Source organism: Cokeromyces recurvatus, assembly GCF_025118155.1.
Source record: "Cokeromyces recurvatus strain NRRL 2243 chromosome Unknown BX663scaffold_39, whole genome shotgun sequence".
In the NCBI taxonomy this organism is placed as follows: Eukaryota; Fungi; Mucoromycota; class Mucoromycetes; order Mucorales; family Mucoraceae; genus Cokeromyces; species Cokeromyces recurvatus.
In genome coordinates, this window is record NW_026251425.1 from 22,410 (window position 1) to 40,034 (window position 17,625).

At 30.8% G+C, this 17,625-nt stretch overlaps 5 protein-coding genes across 5 annotated transcripts; 1 reads left to right on the plus strand and 4 right to left on the minus strand.

Moving 5' to 3' along the window:
* Nucleotides 1–308: 308 nt before the first annotated feature.
* Nucleotides 309–2,435, plus strand: BX663DRAFT_555727 (uncharacterized protein; the record flags this gene model as incomplete). The annotated part of the gene is made up of 8 exons (XM_051531652.1): nucleotides 309–569; nucleotides 628–777; nucleotides 1,006–1,073; nucleotides 1,135–1,291; nucleotides 1,352–1,470; nucleotides 1,617–1,957; nucleotides 2,028–2,173; nucleotides 2,235–2,435. The coding sequence occupies 8 exons, from the start codon at nucleotides 309–311 to the stop codon at nucleotides 2,433–2,435; spliced, it is 1,443 nt and encodes a 480-aa protein (XP_051378498.1).
* A 2,296-nt stretch (nucleotides 2,436–4,731) lies between these two features.
* Nucleotides 4,732–5,233, minus strand: BX663DRAFT_524379 (uncharacterized protein). Its single transcript, XM_051529626.1, has 2 exons — nucleotides 5,002–5,233; nucleotides 4,732–4,980 (listed from the first exon to the last, which is right to left on the minus strand). Exons 1-2 carry the CDS (start codon nucleotides 5,051–5,053, stop codon nucleotides 4,865–4,867), a joined length of 168 nt encoding a protein of 55 aa, XP_051378499.1. The 5' UTR covers nucleotides 5,054–5,233; the 3' UTR covers nucleotides 4,732–4,864.
* Nucleotides 5,234–14,011: 8,778 nt separating this feature from the next.
* BX663DRAFT_555730 (uncharacterized protein) lies at nucleotides 14,012–14,709 on the minus strand (the record flags this gene model as incomplete). Its single annotated transcript, XM_051531653.1, has 2 exons — nucleotides 14,012–14,323; nucleotides 14,542–14,709. The coding sequence occupies 2 exons, from the start codon at nucleotides 14,707–14,709 to the stop codon at nucleotides 14,012–14,014; spliced, it is 480 nt and encodes a 159-aa protein (XP_051378500.1).
* Nucleotides 14,710–15,163: 454 nt separating this feature from the next.
* Nucleotides 15,164–15,649, minus strand: BX663DRAFT_538445 (uncharacterized protein; the record flags this gene model as incomplete). Its single annotated transcript, XM_051530688.1, has 3 exons — nucleotides 15,164–15,256; nucleotides 15,278–15,491; nucleotides 15,556–15,649. The coding sequence occupies 3 exons, from the start codon at nucleotides 15,647–15,649 to the stop codon at nucleotides 15,196–15,198; spliced, it is 369 nt and encodes a 122-aa protein (XP_051378501.1). The 3' UTR covers nucleotides 15,164–15,195.
* Nucleotides 15,650–15,868: 219 nt separating this feature from the next.
* Nucleotides 15,869–16,340, minus strand: BX663DRAFT_442931 (uncharacterized protein; the record flags this gene model as incomplete). Its single annotated transcript, XM_051523546.1, has 2 exons — nucleotides 15,869–16,250; nucleotides 16,306–16,340. 2 exons carry the CDS (start codon nucleotides 16,338–16,340, stop codon nucleotides 15,869–15,871), a joined length of 417 nt encoding a protein of 138 aa, XP_051378502.1.
* Nucleotides 16,341–17,625: the final 1,285 nt, after the last annotated feature.

Sequence of the window (17,625 nt, forward strand, 5' to 3'; positions counted from 1 at the left end):
AGTGACTACTAAACAACAGCTTTATTGGGGTTAATAATAATGAATAAAATATAAGAATACTAAACATACGCACTTTTTCTAATTCTCCTGTAATTATTTTATGAGTAATAAACCCAAAAGAAAAAGAATCAGTACAAGAAAATAACTATCTTTTATACAGGATAAGATTTAACTGCTGTAAGAATATCCTAAATAGGTATGTTATGAATACAGAAAGAAAATAATAATAAAAAAATAAAAAGGAAAAATTTCACACAGTTGGTTTCGACAACAATATTCAATTTTCGTATTATAGAAGCACAATAAATATGGTGTTAACCGACGCATTAGAACAATACAAAATTCCTGTGGTTAAAGAAGGGTCCAAGCATTGTTTTTTTTCCACGAACAAAGCAAAAGACTGGGATTTCGAATCATATTTTAAATCAACTCATAACGAGATCAGTAAATCCAAGAACATTACCAAGATTCAACTTGACTATAACCATGATCTCAATTGGATCACTCAGTTGGAAAAGGTACCAATTGAGATCAAAGAATATGCTTGTGCTCTAATTAAGAAGAAGAAGGTAAAAAAAAACATCTTTATTAAGTGTCCAAATATGGAACTAACGACTATGACCTTAGCCCCAAAAAGCTGCCTTGAAAGCAAGTTTGGCCAAGCGTAACAAGAAACGAAAGTTAGCTGGACCAATATTTGTTATGAACAGCAATATAAATGGGGTTACAATTAATAATAACAGTATCAGCAATAACGAAGTTCGTTTTACAAGTGATGTAAATCTTTTTCTTTTCTGTATTATATGGCATTTTAACCAAGTTTAACACTTTTTTTTTTAATATATACCAAAGCCAAGTGTTAAGGATAAAGTCCTGAAAAGAGGATACCAAGAAGAGGAAAAAAAACTCTGACAAAGGAGAGGTTGAACAAAGGTTAATTAATAGTAGTGTAAGTGCTTGATCCAGCAGTTTTATATATACTGGCTTAACATATTATTTTTTTAGGATGTAAGTATTTGGCTGGACTGGATTAACTACATGCGAAGTCATGCAGATACGTTTCACCATTACAGGTATATCTAGAGAACGAAAATGAGATGATATTTGTCTAAACTAATTTTCCTTCTCTATCAGCCCAGAAGCTAACAACATCATGAGATCTGGTAATGGCATATCTCCAAACTCTCATCTAGACCGTGATATTTACAACAAGCAAATGAAAAATTTAATAATCAAAGGCAATCTAATGCCCCAGACCTTTCATACAAATATTGACAAATACGTTGACTCTGTAACTATATATTTGTATAACACATTGGTACGGGGTAATTTAAGAACGTTTTATATTTAGAATGATCTGCTGCTGGCCAAAAAGATGATCAAATCTCTTTCATTGTTTTTATTAATGAAGGAAGACAATCACCCTGATACACATGATATGGAATTCTTGGAACTGCTCCTCCGACAAACGTAAGTCGAGCATTCTTTTTTTTTTTGAATTTTAATTAAACCTATAAATTAACGGATGTTTATTTAGACATAAATCTTTTTCATTATAATACTTCTGAGGATGCATTTAATCAACTCTTTATCTAGCCGTACCTTGATATCATTAGTAAGACTATCACGCTCCATAATTTTAAATCAGATTTTGTGCAAGGACAGCCCTATTTAAAGAGTATGAGCAGACAATTAAAAGCTTGTAACCTCTATATTGATGATAAAAATCAATATAAATCTGACGGTTTATTAAAGCTTTTCGGGTTGAAGGAGTTAGAATTGCTGTTGTTAGAGACTTCCGACTGCCTTATAAACAAGGATAGAAATAAGACTAATTTCGACCATCATAAAAGCGTGTTTGGTACATTGGTGATGCTTAAATGTATCGCTGATGATTATGCTTTTGGATCAGTTGTAAATTTTACAAAGGTTAAAGTGTTTTTTCTGCATGCAGTAGGTAAAATTTTAACAATCTATCAGCATATAATTTTCCATTAATTTTCTTTTCTGTAAAAAAAAAAGAAAAGACAGTGAATTACATTTCTGGAGTGTTTGCTATCAAAAAGAAGATGTTTTCGATCTCTGGAGAGAGTCGACACTTCTTATCAAGCCAGACTTTCAGGATAAGGAAGATTTCGTACCTAATTTGATTCAATTCTGTTGGTATATTAAGGTAACGTATGATCTCATATGGGATTACATGTGTAAAAGCACTAACAGCATTGTCAAAATAGAGTAAAATAGAAGAGACTGTACAAAACATTATAGTTCTTAAAGAAGAACACGATAGTATAAAACGAAATTACAGATACAGCTCTGAACAGCCTGTACTTCTAAATGAAATAATCAACCCAATAATTCTCAAGCTGACGAAAGAAGAAGATAGCCTTGGAATGTCTAAGCTGGGACCCATTTACTCCCCTCCACATCCTTAATATTATTTTTTCTTACTGCTCTTTATAATTTTTATATGTTCTTCTATTTCCCTGTATATGTATCATATAATTATTAACAATACTATTCCTATATGTTTAAACGCATCCAAAAAAATTTAGTATTTGAGTAAGACATGTTTATACCATGTCTACAATTTCAATTAATTCAGAATTATGTGTAAAACATACATATAAGTAAATTGAAAAAAAATAATAATTAAAGAGTGGAAAATCAGACAATGACTTTTATTGGAATAGACTATGCAAGAATGCTTTCTAGTTGTGTGTGATTTTTTTTTGTCTTTTAGAGTTACCTGTAATCATAGCTATAGGAGAGTATTCTTTTTTTTATTATTCATTTTATTGGCGCCTTTTCCTTCATGGACAAACGCGGTTTCGTACAGCTGTATTGCTGTACGCTCGCCAAGACCATGTCGTAGGGCTTTGTAAGGCATGGAACTTGGTTTTTATCGTGAACGTTCTCCGTAGGCTAGGTAGCTACCCTTAGCAACGACACAGCTAAATGAAAAAAAGAGCTGACTTGTTTACTTTTGTAAGCAAGGTGTCTATCGAGAACGTTTTGCCCTGATATCATTTTTGTTCAAGTCTATAGATAACTAGGTTGACCTATACTAACTATTGATAATTTAAATATAGGAAATTTGATGAGGGACAGAGGTGAAGTACTATTAACCTGCATGATATTCTTCGTATTCTGGTAAAGTCAGTATATAATAGCAAACATAGCTCTGGTATCGTTTAATTAATTATTTAATGATTGAATGCAGAAGACAATCGAAAAATTATGAAAATTTATTGGTTACCATGGGAGAAATGGTACCTGCCCCTTAACAGGCCTGGATTACTCAATATGTATATTATTACGAACAGTGTCTCAGTTCACAAAGCAACAGATGTTCTGCATTACTTAGTTTTGTACCATTATACTCGCCTCTTTTTGGACCCCATCCCTTTGAAGAGAGTACAGAAGCCGCTCCTTACCAAGAACGAAATCACTTGCTGAAAGAATTGAAGAAGCAGTCAAACAAGTTACAGCTTAAAAAACTGTCGAGGATTAACCCCATAGCCTACAAAAACCACTCTACAATGTTTTAAACATAGAAAGAATATAAATACATAATAAGTTTAGTTTTTGTTACAATCACTATGGAGTATTTTTCACTTTATTTTAATAATTTGAGTTCAGCAATCTCATCAGCTAATCTACCAGATTTGGTAGTATTGAATAGTTTTACTCTGTTGTAGTGGACAAAGAGCAGTTTCTATTCATTGGAATGTATATTGTTAGCGCTTTATTTACTTCTTTTCGCTATGGCTGCAACCACTTCCATTTTAGTGTCTAATCTCTCGTCGAATGAGCTTTACTCTGGCCTTCGTGGCTGGCAGTAAAGTCTGCTGAGGATGAATATAATTAGGTGATGGGGACGTACCTCTTTCTTCCAGTCCATAGCATCTTTACCTTCTTCGTCGACAATTTTTCCTTGACCATCTTTATAAAAAATAAGATAAATGTATATATATTTCTTCAATTTTCCCAAATAGCTTGATAAGTTTATTTTTTAGTGAGCGCAGTCACGTTCTTATCATCAATAAATATTCTATGAGCCTGTGTTACCTTCCATCAGCCATGGGAGGCACTATACAGACGGGGCGATTTTCAGTGCTATTCATAGCCCGGCATAAAACAGGCTCCCCACATTTCTGAAAAAAAAAAAGGGAAAAAAAAGAAAAAAAAGAAGGAAATTAAACATTCGTGCCTTTTATATCATTCTATAATGAAATGTTACACGAGTGACTACCATTTGCATCTTTAATATTATAATAATAATTATAATAATAATAATAATAATAATAATAATAATAAAAAAAAAATACACGTATTTTATGTTATGTTTTTTATTAGATAGATTAATGATACTTTTTTACTTATCGACCGACTAGGACAGTACAGTATATTCTAGTACTATGTATTCAAGCAGTTGCTATTAATCTTTATTTTTTATGAATGAAAGATTTAGTTTAATTGCTGTTTATACGTATTATAAAAATCACACATAGTAAATACAAAATATTCAATAAAATAAAATAATTCAGGAACAATAAGGAACCAATATTGTATAATAAAAAGAAAACGATAATAAAAATAAAGATAAAAGAAATATAGATATTTGAGTCATAAATGCACTCCATTACTTGAAATGAACTGTCAGTAAATGGCCTATTCTGATCTGATTCAATCTAAACCTTAGCAAATGTTCAAGTTCTATTATATATGATTTATATGACTTATATGGCTTATATGATTTATATAGTTTGCCCCTTATTAAATCATAAAATGAGGATGATGTAATAGCATAGTATAATATATATATATGTGTGTGTTGTCCATGACTACCGTTGGCCCTCAGCTAATTATATACCATTTTAAGCATTAAAATTAATATCAGAAAAAAAAAGTTAACGTTGTCTAGGTGATAGTAACTATATAATAATAAAGTAATAGATATATATCGTATAAAGGTAACTATATAATTCATGTTTTCACTTAAAAGGCATAAAATACATAAAATACATATAATAGAATTAATAATAAGCATATAAGCCAGTTTTAGCCAGTTTTAGCTAAATTTAACCAGTATTATTATGCTTTGATTGATATTAATTCATTAGTATATTCCAATAATATCTCAAATACATATTTAGCATACATATAAATATGCTATATGCTATACTATTTTATTACAAAAGACTACTGTTATTTATCAGAAAAAAAAAAATACATACATACATATATGAGTAATAGCAGTAGCAGCAGTATTAATAGTAATTTAGTCTAATAATAATAATTGTTCATTTATTCATTCTACTATATAAATATATGCTCTAAGATAATATAACGCTTCCTATCATAACATATTATAATACAATACAATACAATACAATACAATACAATACAATACAATACAATATAATATAATACAATGTAGTAAACTCTATTCCTCTATTTTTACCTGTTCTTTTCAATCTCACTCTATCTTATCTGATTTTATTTTCTCCATCTTCCTCTCTCTCTCTCTCTCTCTCTCTCTCTATCTATCTCCCTTCATTTTTTTCCTTCATTTTTCTTCTTCCTTCTATATTAAATTAAATTTGGAGCGGAGCGCGAAATATGATTTTTTATAAACTCCGCTGTTTCCTTTTTAGGTATTTTTTTCAGTGGTTTATTAGATGTATGTGTTAAGAGATGTAGTGAATCTTATTTGTTCATGAAAATATTGCTAAAATTTAGTATTTTTTCTTGTTGATTTTTTGTATATAGGCTTTATTTCTTTTTGTTTACAATCGGCGAATATAATTGAGTCTGCTGGTATTCAATTTATTTATACATAAAAGGTATTGCATTGTCTCACAAAATTGCTTCGATAATTGTTTAAATTTACTCTTTTTCACTCTTGTTAACATATGCTTTTTATGACAAGTAATATATATTAAACATATAGTTATAACTCTTCGTCAATACGTAGTTTTTTCTCTTTCTAATGAGATAAAGTTTATATTATAACGTATGTCATTTAAATTCGGAAGTTAACGTGGCAATGATTTTTGGCTCTTTAAATGCACAAAGATACATTAATAGAAGTATTTTTAATGAAAAATTGACAAAATTTACATTATTTTCATAGCTTCTTAACCTCATTTAAATGCATGAATGTTCATTTCGACAACGAACATTTTATTTTATATACGATTTAGCCATTTAGCTGCATAATAATTCTTTTCTTTAACAAAATCATCATTTTTTTTTATTTTAAATCATTTAATATCAATATTGAATTAATAACAAGGTTTACTTTCTATTTAATATCCCTTTTTCCTCAAATTCATAACTAATCTGAACAACAGTTGTGCATCATTTCCGTTAATATATAGATCATCACGTACAATAGAATGTGACCAATTCCTTGCGATAAAAAGATGGATATTTTAGCGAAACTTAATGCTAAGGAGCCTTATAGAGATATTTCTAAGGCAAAGGGTGTGTCAACTAGGACAATTGGCAGAATTGCGAAAGAAAATCAAATTAAGATTAACGTAAAAGAAGGTAGACCAAAGAAGATTAGCCCATTACTTGAAAGATTGATTGCGCGATCTTTTTATACTGGTCATTTTATCACTGCAGTGGACGCTGCCCGGAATTTACATGGTCAAGTGTATGATATTTCCGCGCAAACCATTCGCTGATTCTTAAAATCGTTCAACTTTGATTCGAAGATTAAGAAATCTGCATCACCATTGACGAATGAGCGTAGACGAAATCGTCTACAATGAGCCAAAGCTCATAGAAACTGGACGGTTGAGGATTGGAAAAAGGTCGTCTTTAGTGACGAAACAAAAATCAATCGTTTGGGTTCAGATGGAAAGCAATGGACGTGGGTTAAAAAGGGTGAACCTCTAAAAGACCATAACATCAACTTCAAGTACAAAGGTAGGGGTGGAAGCTTAATGGTATGGAGTTGTTTCACGCAACATGGTCCTGGTTTTATTGCCAAGATTGGGGGAAGGATAGACTCGCAATTATATTGTAAAATACTAAAAGGTGACTTTATGGATACGCTCAAGGATTATGGCCTTTGTAAGAAAGATGTAATCTTTCAACAAGACAATGATTTGAAGCATACATCCAAATATAAAAAAATTGGTTCAAGAGAAATAAAATAAATGTCCTTGAGTGGCCATCATACTTACCTGATTTAAATCCAATTGAAAGTCTTTGGTTTTATTTGAAGTGCAAGCTTGCTGCCTATGATAGGACACAAAAAAAAATATGGATGAGTTATGGGAACGAGTTGCTGATGGTTCATACAATAAAGTTACAGCAGAACTATGCATAAAACACATAGAAAGCATGCCAAGACATGTTGAAGCAGAAATAAAAGTAAAAGGTGGTGCTATTAAATATTAAAAATTAAAGGTACGTTGTTTATTTTATTTTTCAATAAACTATTTGCATAAAATCTTTATACATATAACTTTTAAGATTATTTTTCGAATAAAAACATTATATAATGCATATATGCTATAGGTATCATCAGGAAGAGGAGACTTCTGCCTTTCCGCTAGTACATACTATATAGCACTTTGCTTAATAAATAGACGATCAGTTATTGCGGATTTGCATGAATTACCTGAAATTCCGAAACATTGCCACACTTTTATGAGTCACTGTATGTGCAAATACAAAATTACCCTTCACCAGGTTGAGGCAACCGTTTATTTATTTATCGTTATTACTTGTACATAACCTTTTACTACATCTTTTGTTAGTTGTATTCCTTAAGGATTTATCATTGATCTTTTACGTTCGTTTTTGTTTTAATTCAGTTACCTGTTCGGAATATTCATTATAGTATTGTAGCGCTTTAATAGATTTATCTATTTTATGTAAAGTTCCTTTCTTTGTTGTCTTTAGAGTATCTGTAAAATTCAAAGGTCTACTATTTTTATAGGGTTTATAATCTTTCCCTAGTTTACGTCTCCAATATGTTTGAATAGTAGATTCATGCACGATTTGATCAGGGGTAACCCAAGAATCGTCATCCTTGCTATAACCCTTCCATCGTACTTTATATTTTGTGATTTTACCGGTACCCTTATGATCTAATATACCTTCTATTTTATATATTTCTTCATCTTTATTATTATTGTCAATACAATCTTGACTAATTTCTTTTAATTCAGATAGTGAATAATTTCTGGACCTTAACATTTCAGTTTCGTGTTGAAGTACGTAAAAGCCACCTCTTGTTTTGCGCACAACAGAGTAGGGGCCTTCGTAACTTGGTGCTAAGGATCCTTTTAAAGTTGGTATTTTATCATTACTGGTGTACCAGGTTTAAAATCTTTAATAATATTTTTGTATTTATCGTATTTTTCTTTCGTGTTATTTATATATTTGTCAGTTATATCCTTCATAACAGGAAACACTACTTCTGACATATGATCTATTCGATCTATTAGTTGCTCATATGTTATTGATTTACTATTTTCATCCTTATCTTTACTACAATCTTATCTTCAAAAGGATTCATTTTTCGAGAACACATTAAATTAAATGGAGGCGTATTTAATCTTTTTGATACTTTATTATTCATAGCTAACTGTACCCCGGGAACAGATAAATCCCATTCAGGTCCAGCACCTTTAACTGCCTTTGCCAAAGCTAATTTTACAGTTTGAATATATCTTTCACTAGACCCATTGCTTCTACTATTATGTACTGTAATTAAATTGTGATCTATGTGCATACTTTCTTTTAAAAGTTGCATTATCATAGTGTCAAATTTATTATCAGAACTTATAGTTCTAGGGTAACCGAAGTCATGAAAAACTTTTACTAATGTGTCAACGATTGTAGAAGCTTTTTTATTCTTTAGATATCGAAGAATACAAAATTTAGTGCAAATGTCTATCATGATGAGTAAATTTTTATAACCATTTTTTGAATGTGGTAGTTCAGCCAAATCAATGGGTCAATGATTGTCCGGTATATAACTATATATAAACGTAATCCATGGAAACCACACTTTACAATATTATATTTTTGGCAAGGTTTACAATATTTTACTAAATCAACGGCATCTTCTAATAAATGTGGCCAATATAGGCCATCGGTATGAATAGCTTTTACTATACTTTCGGCACCAAAATGTCCGAATACGTGAGCTTTTGTTAGAATAGCTCTTCTTTCACTTTCTGGTGGTGCCATGTAATCCCCACTCTTATATTCTGTATAGTTTATTTTAAATTTCTCGTTTTGCTTTTTGATGTTTCTAATTTTTTATAGCTATTCATTTTTTTTTCTTTTTATATTTTATTTTATTAGATTTATCAAAGATCATATCCTCCCCTAGTTTTTTCATAGGTGGAAATAAACGGCTTAGTCGATCCGCCAGAATATTATCTATGCCTAGTAAATGAATAACTTCAAAATCGTAATTTAATATATCATCAAGCCAGTTTAAGGTCATGCTGTTAGCATATTTTTGTGTATGTAGATATGTTAATGCTCTATGATCAGAAAATATTGTGAATTTAATACCACATAGAAATTTTAGGAACTTTCTTAAGGCTTGAAGTTCTCATTTCGCAGTATCATAGTTTCTTTATGATTTAGACAAAGAGCAAGCCATAAAACCAATATATTTTATTATTTTCTTTTTTTTGTAACAGTAATAATGATATTTTGAGGCACTTTATTATTTTGATTATTACGGTTTAGTGTGTTGTTATTGTCGTTGTTATCATCCTCACTATTTGGTATCTTTGTAAATTATATATTCTCGACAAAGCACTGCGAATGAATGATTTAAACCAAATGTGTTATAGAATAAGCTCTGGATATAAGCGTAAGTAATATTATAAAAGATGAATTACATAAGAAAGGATAAAGTATAAGCCTGAATATAAAATAAAGCTCTGTATATGACATCTTGTAAATAATATAATATAAACCTTATTGTTATCCACTCAACTAAATGTGTCAACTAAATAAGATATTGTAACATTCCTAAATAGTTATTTTTATAACCTTGACAAAGGATTCAGGTCGCCTTTGATCCAATAAAATAGACATAAGGAGCCTATATTTAGATCAAACAATTTAAATCTTAAATCAGATCATTTTAACACTCAATAGATAATCCATAGATATCAGATTCTTGAAGCAACAAGACGTGTATAATTGAATACTAACACTGTTTCATGACTTATATTTTTTATTTCTTTGATTCAGGATTCATTAGTATAAATACAAGTAGCTGTTTAGACACGAAATGATCTTTATATCATTCTTTTTACATTGAATAAACAAGTCTCAAACTATACTTCCTTTTGTTTTCTCTCTCTCTTTTTTTTTCTTTCTCTTTTTATTTTTCTTTAAAATATTACGTTCCATCACACATACTGTCTTTATTTGTGAAATGGTAGGCATAACAGTTGAAGCTGTTACATATCAGCTTTTCCGAAAAAGAAAAAAAGAAAAAGGTGTCATTTCACTTGTAAACAAATTATCCCGCGATATTTTGCGCGAGATAGTGAGAAAACTGTCGATCAGCCTTACTCATTTAATACTTTTGTACCCGTCAACTACAACGACCCGACTACCATTTACTGTTCTTTCAAGCATGATAAAGACTTTTACAATGAATCACTTTTAATAATTCATTATCAACTCAATTTTCAAGTGATATGCGTACTTCTTATGTAGTTTTTATTATATTTAACCCTTTTTCGAGCAACCATCTATCAATGCCATCATCACTTGCCTGTACATTTTATATGATAGCAATAAATATGAGCCAGTTTAGTATTGGAAGTCCCTTACTTGTAATCTTCTTTATTGATTCACTAATTGACTTGTAGTAGTCTTACATTTCAAAATTGACACTATTTGGTCGGTTTCTTTATTATTATTATTATTAGTATTAGTATTAGCAAGGTAAGGTAAGGTAAGATTATAAATGATATTAACTTTTTTATTTGGGAGCTACTAACTTGAATTGCATTCCTTCCAGTTTATCAACCGTTTTACTTTAAGGCTCATTGTCCCAAAAGAGTGAGGAAAAAAAAAGGCATTATTGCTGGCTCATTATCAAGTTGTATAGAGTTCAAAATACATACATTCTGATGGATGATATTCTATTATGGCCATCCTTGTCCTTCTAATTCCTCTTGGATCTCCAGCAGATAAGTCATTATTAAGTATGTCTTGTACTGTTCAATAGTAACACTGAATTATAAGCACCTTCTTATTAGAGGTCGCGAATTATACTCTTTGGCTTTCTTACTCTGCTAAAAAAAAAAGATATGAATTCCTAAAGAGGGTAATGTTACAATAATAGTTAACTAGACTTTTTATAGTCAACGACGACACAGTTTGCCAGGGAAATAGTTTAATTGCCAAATAAAACTTGGCGATCTACTTTTTTTTTTCTTTCTTTAAGACAATCTTTTGAAAAAGTTTTTTATAGTGTAATTTAAGGTGAATAAGATAATATTAAGACAACCTACTCTATATTATAAATGAAAAAAAAAAAGTCAAGCATTGTGGAAGGGTTTAAGTTAGCGATAAATAGTGAGTGCATCAACATGTAAATTATGAAAAGAAGTCATCGAATAGCAAGAAGCATCATACATAATAAAAGATAACAGTAGTTTCTTATAACATGTATGTTCACATCATGTGCATTAACTTTAGTTAATTTATAGATTTTCCTTTAACTAATCCATGTAATGAGACAAATTCACTGAACACAATTTTATTAATTTTTTTTTTTTCATTTTTATTAATATTATAAAAAAAAGATGCTTTTCTTAGTTCTCAAATCTCTTTAAAAGAGACTTGATACTAACAGGATTAACCACGAGAAGGTGAAAGCATATCTAATCCCAAAAATAATATTACAACCCATACAAACAAATTGATACAGGCTGTAATTTTTTCTTCTCCCTCTAAATTTCTACTTGAAAGATAAACGTCCAATTTCAACTAGTAGACACTTGGCAAAGTACCAACCTGACCCAAGCCTTGCTAGAAGAAAAAGATAGGATTCCTCACCCCATAACCCAATAAAAAAATACAGTTGGATGTAAGTTTCATTGGAAGCCGGGCTAAACATTCTGACCTGTAGCGTGGCGAAGTGGAAGAAATCCAGATACATGAAGTGCACGACCTGACTATTGTTTACTTGAGAATGTCCCTTCTTTGACCCCTAGCATCTACTTTTGACTTAACAGTAAATACAAGCTGGGATTCTTCAACTAAATCAATAGATGAAAAAACCACGGTCAGAAACGTAAGCTGTGCATCCTTATCTATTTTTATTTTATAAACAGCAACTAGATAAAAATAAAAAGAAGGAAAAACCTCCAAAAAGAAAAACAGAAAAACTAAACCTTGAGATAAGCCCTTTCAATGGTGCAGACAAAGAGTACGCTAATCTCCCTAAAAAAGGAACAGGTTTACAATTTCCAACCCCAAGTATCCTTTTTATTTCCCTCCTCCTTTGGAAATAAATCAAACTTGAGCAGTCAAAATTCGATAAGGTCCCATCAATTATCTAAGGTTGCAATAACCCAAGGTGAAGGCGGATATGCATGTAGTAACCAAAAGAGAGTCTAGGCCCTCTCCTTTAGCCATGTTATAAACGGACAGTTCTACACTCTCAAGTAAGCCAAGCTATGTGACTTGAGCACACTTCATAACCCTGACAATGTCTACCCATAGTTTCAAGTAAAAATAAAGAAAAATAGGAAAAATAAAAAAAAGCTAAAGAAAAAAAGAAGAGAAAAAAAAAGGAAAAAAAACGAAAAAATGTACTTTTTTTTTATAGTAAAATTCAGGAGAAAAAAAAATAAACGAAAAGAAGGAGAAGTTATTAAAGTTTAATCTTAGTGATTTTTTTTGTTTTTAATTTACTTTGCGTTAAATCTTCTCTCCTGCCTTTCTACTTGTCTTTTTTTTTTTCTCTTTTCTTTTTAATACTTTAGAGATAAGTTTTGCCTTTTATTTGAATATAGTAAAGCATTACTGTCTTCTTTGAAAGTAAGCAAGAAAGTAAGAAAGTAAGAAAAGAAGAAGTTTGTTTACTTTTTTTATATGTATAAATATTCATGTGAATATGCTGAGCATTCTTGTAAAGTAATTAAGCCAAAACTAGTCAAATACTGTTACACGAAAGAGCATGATGTTCATACATTCTCCAAAAGAATAAGAGTAGATAAGTTATCAATAATTTAAAAATGTCATTTTATACAGCAGTTCTTATTTTGAGTTTATGAATTTTTATTTTTTTATTTTTAGACACCCATTAAATTTTGCTTAAGATACTCCCTCTCACACACTCTCACACACAATATAGACGTTTTCTTTTTGTTCAATCGTATAAGATATTCCTGGCGGTTTATGCATTTTAAATAGTTAGGCTGTGAACTATCTTATTACTGTATTATGGCAATTGAGCTCTTTTTTTATGATGATCATGATAACAAGGCCCTTTAGATTTCGATCAGTTTGAAAGGAATAGTGGATTTAAAGAGAAGAAACAGATAGAGTTTCAAAGAGTGTATGAAAGATAATACGATGAAAAAAAAAGTTGGGACATCAATTTTGAGAATGGAAAGTATTCAGATATACACGTCTTGTTGCTTCAAGAATCTGATATCTATGGATTATCTATTGGGTGTTATAATGATCTGATTTAAGATTTAAATTGTTTGATCTAAATATAGGCTCCTTATGTCTATTTTATTGGATCAAAGGCGATCTAAATCCTTTATCAAGGTTATAAAAATAACTATTTAGGAATGTTACAATATATTATTTAGTTGACACATTTAGTTGAGTGGATATCAATAAGGTTTATATTATATTATTTATAAGATGCTATACATAGTAAGATATGATATCTTTTATTACATGTTCAGGTTCATAGTTTATTATGTAATATATAATTTATTCTTTATAATATTACTTATGCTCATACCCAGAGCTTGTTCTATAATGGTACTATCTGTTCCCAATAGTATTGGAAGTGTTGTAAGTGACGCCCGGTAGAATCATATCTGGTGAGATCTGGTAGTTGTAGGTTGGTTGTGTATGGGGAATTACTCCTTGGATGATGGTTGGGGTGCTTGTGATGGTCGAGTGGCATCGGCCAAAAAAGACATGGTTTGATTATACGTCGATTGTCTGAAGCCTCCTTGATTATTGAAGGATTTTTCTCTGTAGGAGGATCTATAATAGGATCTATTTCCATATCTGTTTGTTGATCCTCTGATGGATGATTGTTCAAATCTAACTTTGTGGACTTTTTCAACAGTTTCGGAAGAAAAAGGTCAATATTTTGTCTGAATTTTCTTCTTCTTCCGGATGCCTGATACTATTTGGGAGATTAAGTGCTCGGATTACCATGTCTTTTGCTTAGTCATCAACAAATTTTGCTTCTGAATACGAGAAGATTGCCGGTCTTCTGGCTTTTTTCATGATATTTGCGAATTACTTATGGAGTATCTGCTTGGATATGACTTTGAGGTCCTCAAAAATCTCTTTGGCTTTTGTGGCCGAACAGCGAAGTTTCTCCCGAGTGTTTACAATGTTGGGCGATAATTTAGTAGGTGTCAACATTATGTCATCGGAGATCGGTATGAAAGCACTTATTGATTGACGAAGCTTTTGTTCACTTGCCTCATTCATATCTTGGCAAGTCTCGTTGATATTTATTGAGACATTGTTTGAGACCAGCTTTGTGAGTGGTTTCCAACTCTTCTGGAGTAGACTGATTTCGTCTCGTTATTCATCTTCATGACGAGCTTGTTGTCTGAATTTTCGGTATAGATTCGCAATCTGTTCGGGGATTGAGGCAAAGTTCTCGATGGATAATATAGTTTATTTAGTTCATTATAAAATTATTTCCAATAATAAAAGCTTGATCCAGAGACTCTTTTACAGTATCTGAGGTCTGAATGAAGGAAACTCTAATTGGAGTAAGAATGCCCTGCAATCAAAATTTTGTGTGATCATTCAAAAAAACGTAAAATGGTCAATGAATTTATTTAGTTTGAATAATAACTTTTTCTTTATATGGAATGATGAATGTCATTAAAGAATATATTTTTTTTTCTTTTAAAAAAAAAGAAGATAAGTAGGTATTTATTTGTGGGGGGGAGGGGAGTAACCAAGTTATTCTTCAGAAAGATAGTCACTTCTTCTACTCTTCCTCTTACTTCCTTCACTAGTAAAACTAGGAAGAAATGACTTGTACTACTCAATATCATCGTCAATATTTGCTGGTTTTTGTTTGATGAGCCTGTTGGTATTCTCCATCATCAATCTAGCTTGATATACGGCTTTTAACATTGACAGAAATTCGTTGCAAATATCGTCAGCTTCTTCAGCCAAGTTAATAGTCTTCGTGTGATTGATGCGGCACACATAATTGGCGGGCGAGTCACATAATACCATTGTGAACTTTGTGCCTATAGGTAAAATATAAAAATATTAGCAACAAAAAGCGTAAAGCATATGTATGATTTTACTTACAAAAGAGCAAAAAGCCAACAAGAGTTATTTCACGTAAGACATCAGGCAATTTTTTATATAATGCGCACATCATTTCCTTCAAAACTTTGGTCATTTTAAAGCCACCGTCATACAACTCTTTTGTCTGGTCATCATATCGACCACATTCACAACATCCATATTCTAGTAGCTGACGAAAAAAAAATTAAGTTCATCTTATCAACACCGGCCAAAGCCCTATCAGTGTTCATACTAGCTGATGATGACTTGCTTACTTTTTCAACACTAAAATACGTTGTACAAGAAAAAATCAATATTATTATTATGAATAAATTTAGGTTACAAGCATACTGCACCTTCTATACTTGATTTTTGAGTCGTCAAAAGCAGTGTCAATAAATCTCCATATTCGTCTCATCATATCTTCTTCTAACTGGTCGGTAAGAGGTAAATACTCCCATTTAAATAAATTGAAATATTCCAAGAGGGTACTTCTTACCCACTCACAGGCAAGGGATTCTTGTTCTTGGACCAATTTCGCTTCTAATGAAATAGCGTCTGTTGATGTTTTAAGAGAATCTATATATGTTTGCAATGACATAGGCAAATCAGTAAGCTTCTTCCTATTGTAATTTTTGATTTCCAAAAGCTCTTCATCGATAAAGTACTTTTTCCAGATCTTGTCGCTTGTATCCAAAACTAAAGAATGTACGGGGCTAATACAAAGTTATTACCACATCACTAACTTCAATAATTTTTAATGATACTTACTATTCGTAGTTACAATTAATCGCATACTCTTTCATTCTTTCTTCTACAATTGTTCCTGTAGATAACTTCCAACATTTATCCAAATCTAAATTTTCAAATACTTTTATAATTTTGGTTTTATCGATTGACAATAACCTCAACTGTTTGCTGCTATTGATAGTACAGGTGGATTCTGTGGTTAAGTCGCTAACACGACTATAGACATTCATGGTTGGATCAAAAGTAGGCTGAACAATCCTTAATTTTTCATCATGAATTAACATGGCAATTTTTTCCCAGTTTGGGCGGCCCTTTTTCTGAAAAAAAAAAAAAAAAAAAAAAAAGTTAGTAAAATCGTATATGACATATTATAAATATTAATCATACATATTTAATGTTCATTGAGGTCAAAACATGACCAATATCAGTATTCCAATTGGCCTTGTATACAAATAAAGAGGTTTTTCCATCATAGTTTTCTACAATGTAATCTGTCAATTGATTTGTAATGTTGTTGATCGTTAGAGATATCCCAGAAGCTCCCAACAAATAAATAGCTTCTTTAATTTCTATTATATATAGTTATAATGTGCAATTATATGTATATGTGAGAATAAATACATACTTTCTGTATTCCATGTTGAGGCAGGATTGCTTTCTCTAGATATTTCAGACATTTTTGTAAACAGTGAAGTTGCTATAATAATAAAAGTATTGATTTTCAGGAATTAATTTTTTAAAAACAATTAGCAGAAGACAAGTAAAACACATCTATTAGGACATATATTTATATTTTTAGTTTTTTTCTCATTCAGGTGGTATTTCTGCTTGAATCGTAGCGTACATAATGTTCTGACCCTTTCTTTTATTTTTTTCTTTTTTGGGGTTTGGGGGATGGGAGTAGAATTATCTCTACCTTCACGCGGTTACTCCTGTCAGTAGAAGCTTTATTGCTTTGAAGCCAAGAGAGACATACTACCTTTAGATTACAATGTGGAATATACTTTTAGCAAATTTGATATACGCTCTTGTGATATTTCTAATAAAATATCAAGTAAAAAATATTATAAAATAATAATATTAAGACAAAAAGATTCAATGAGACCGAACAATAGTTCTAAAGTCAATTATTTTTATTTATGAATTTAAATTGATAGAATATTTATAAGAATTGTTAAAGAAGTCTGAGATAAGATGTGAATTAGAAAAGTGTTAGTTATGACCGAATAAGATATGTTATAGATAATGAAGTGTTAGAAGTTTTAAGATTATTTGATGAAGTGGACCAAGAAAGTTTCAGGAGAATATAAATAGAATTCCTTGAATAATTTTCTGATCTAC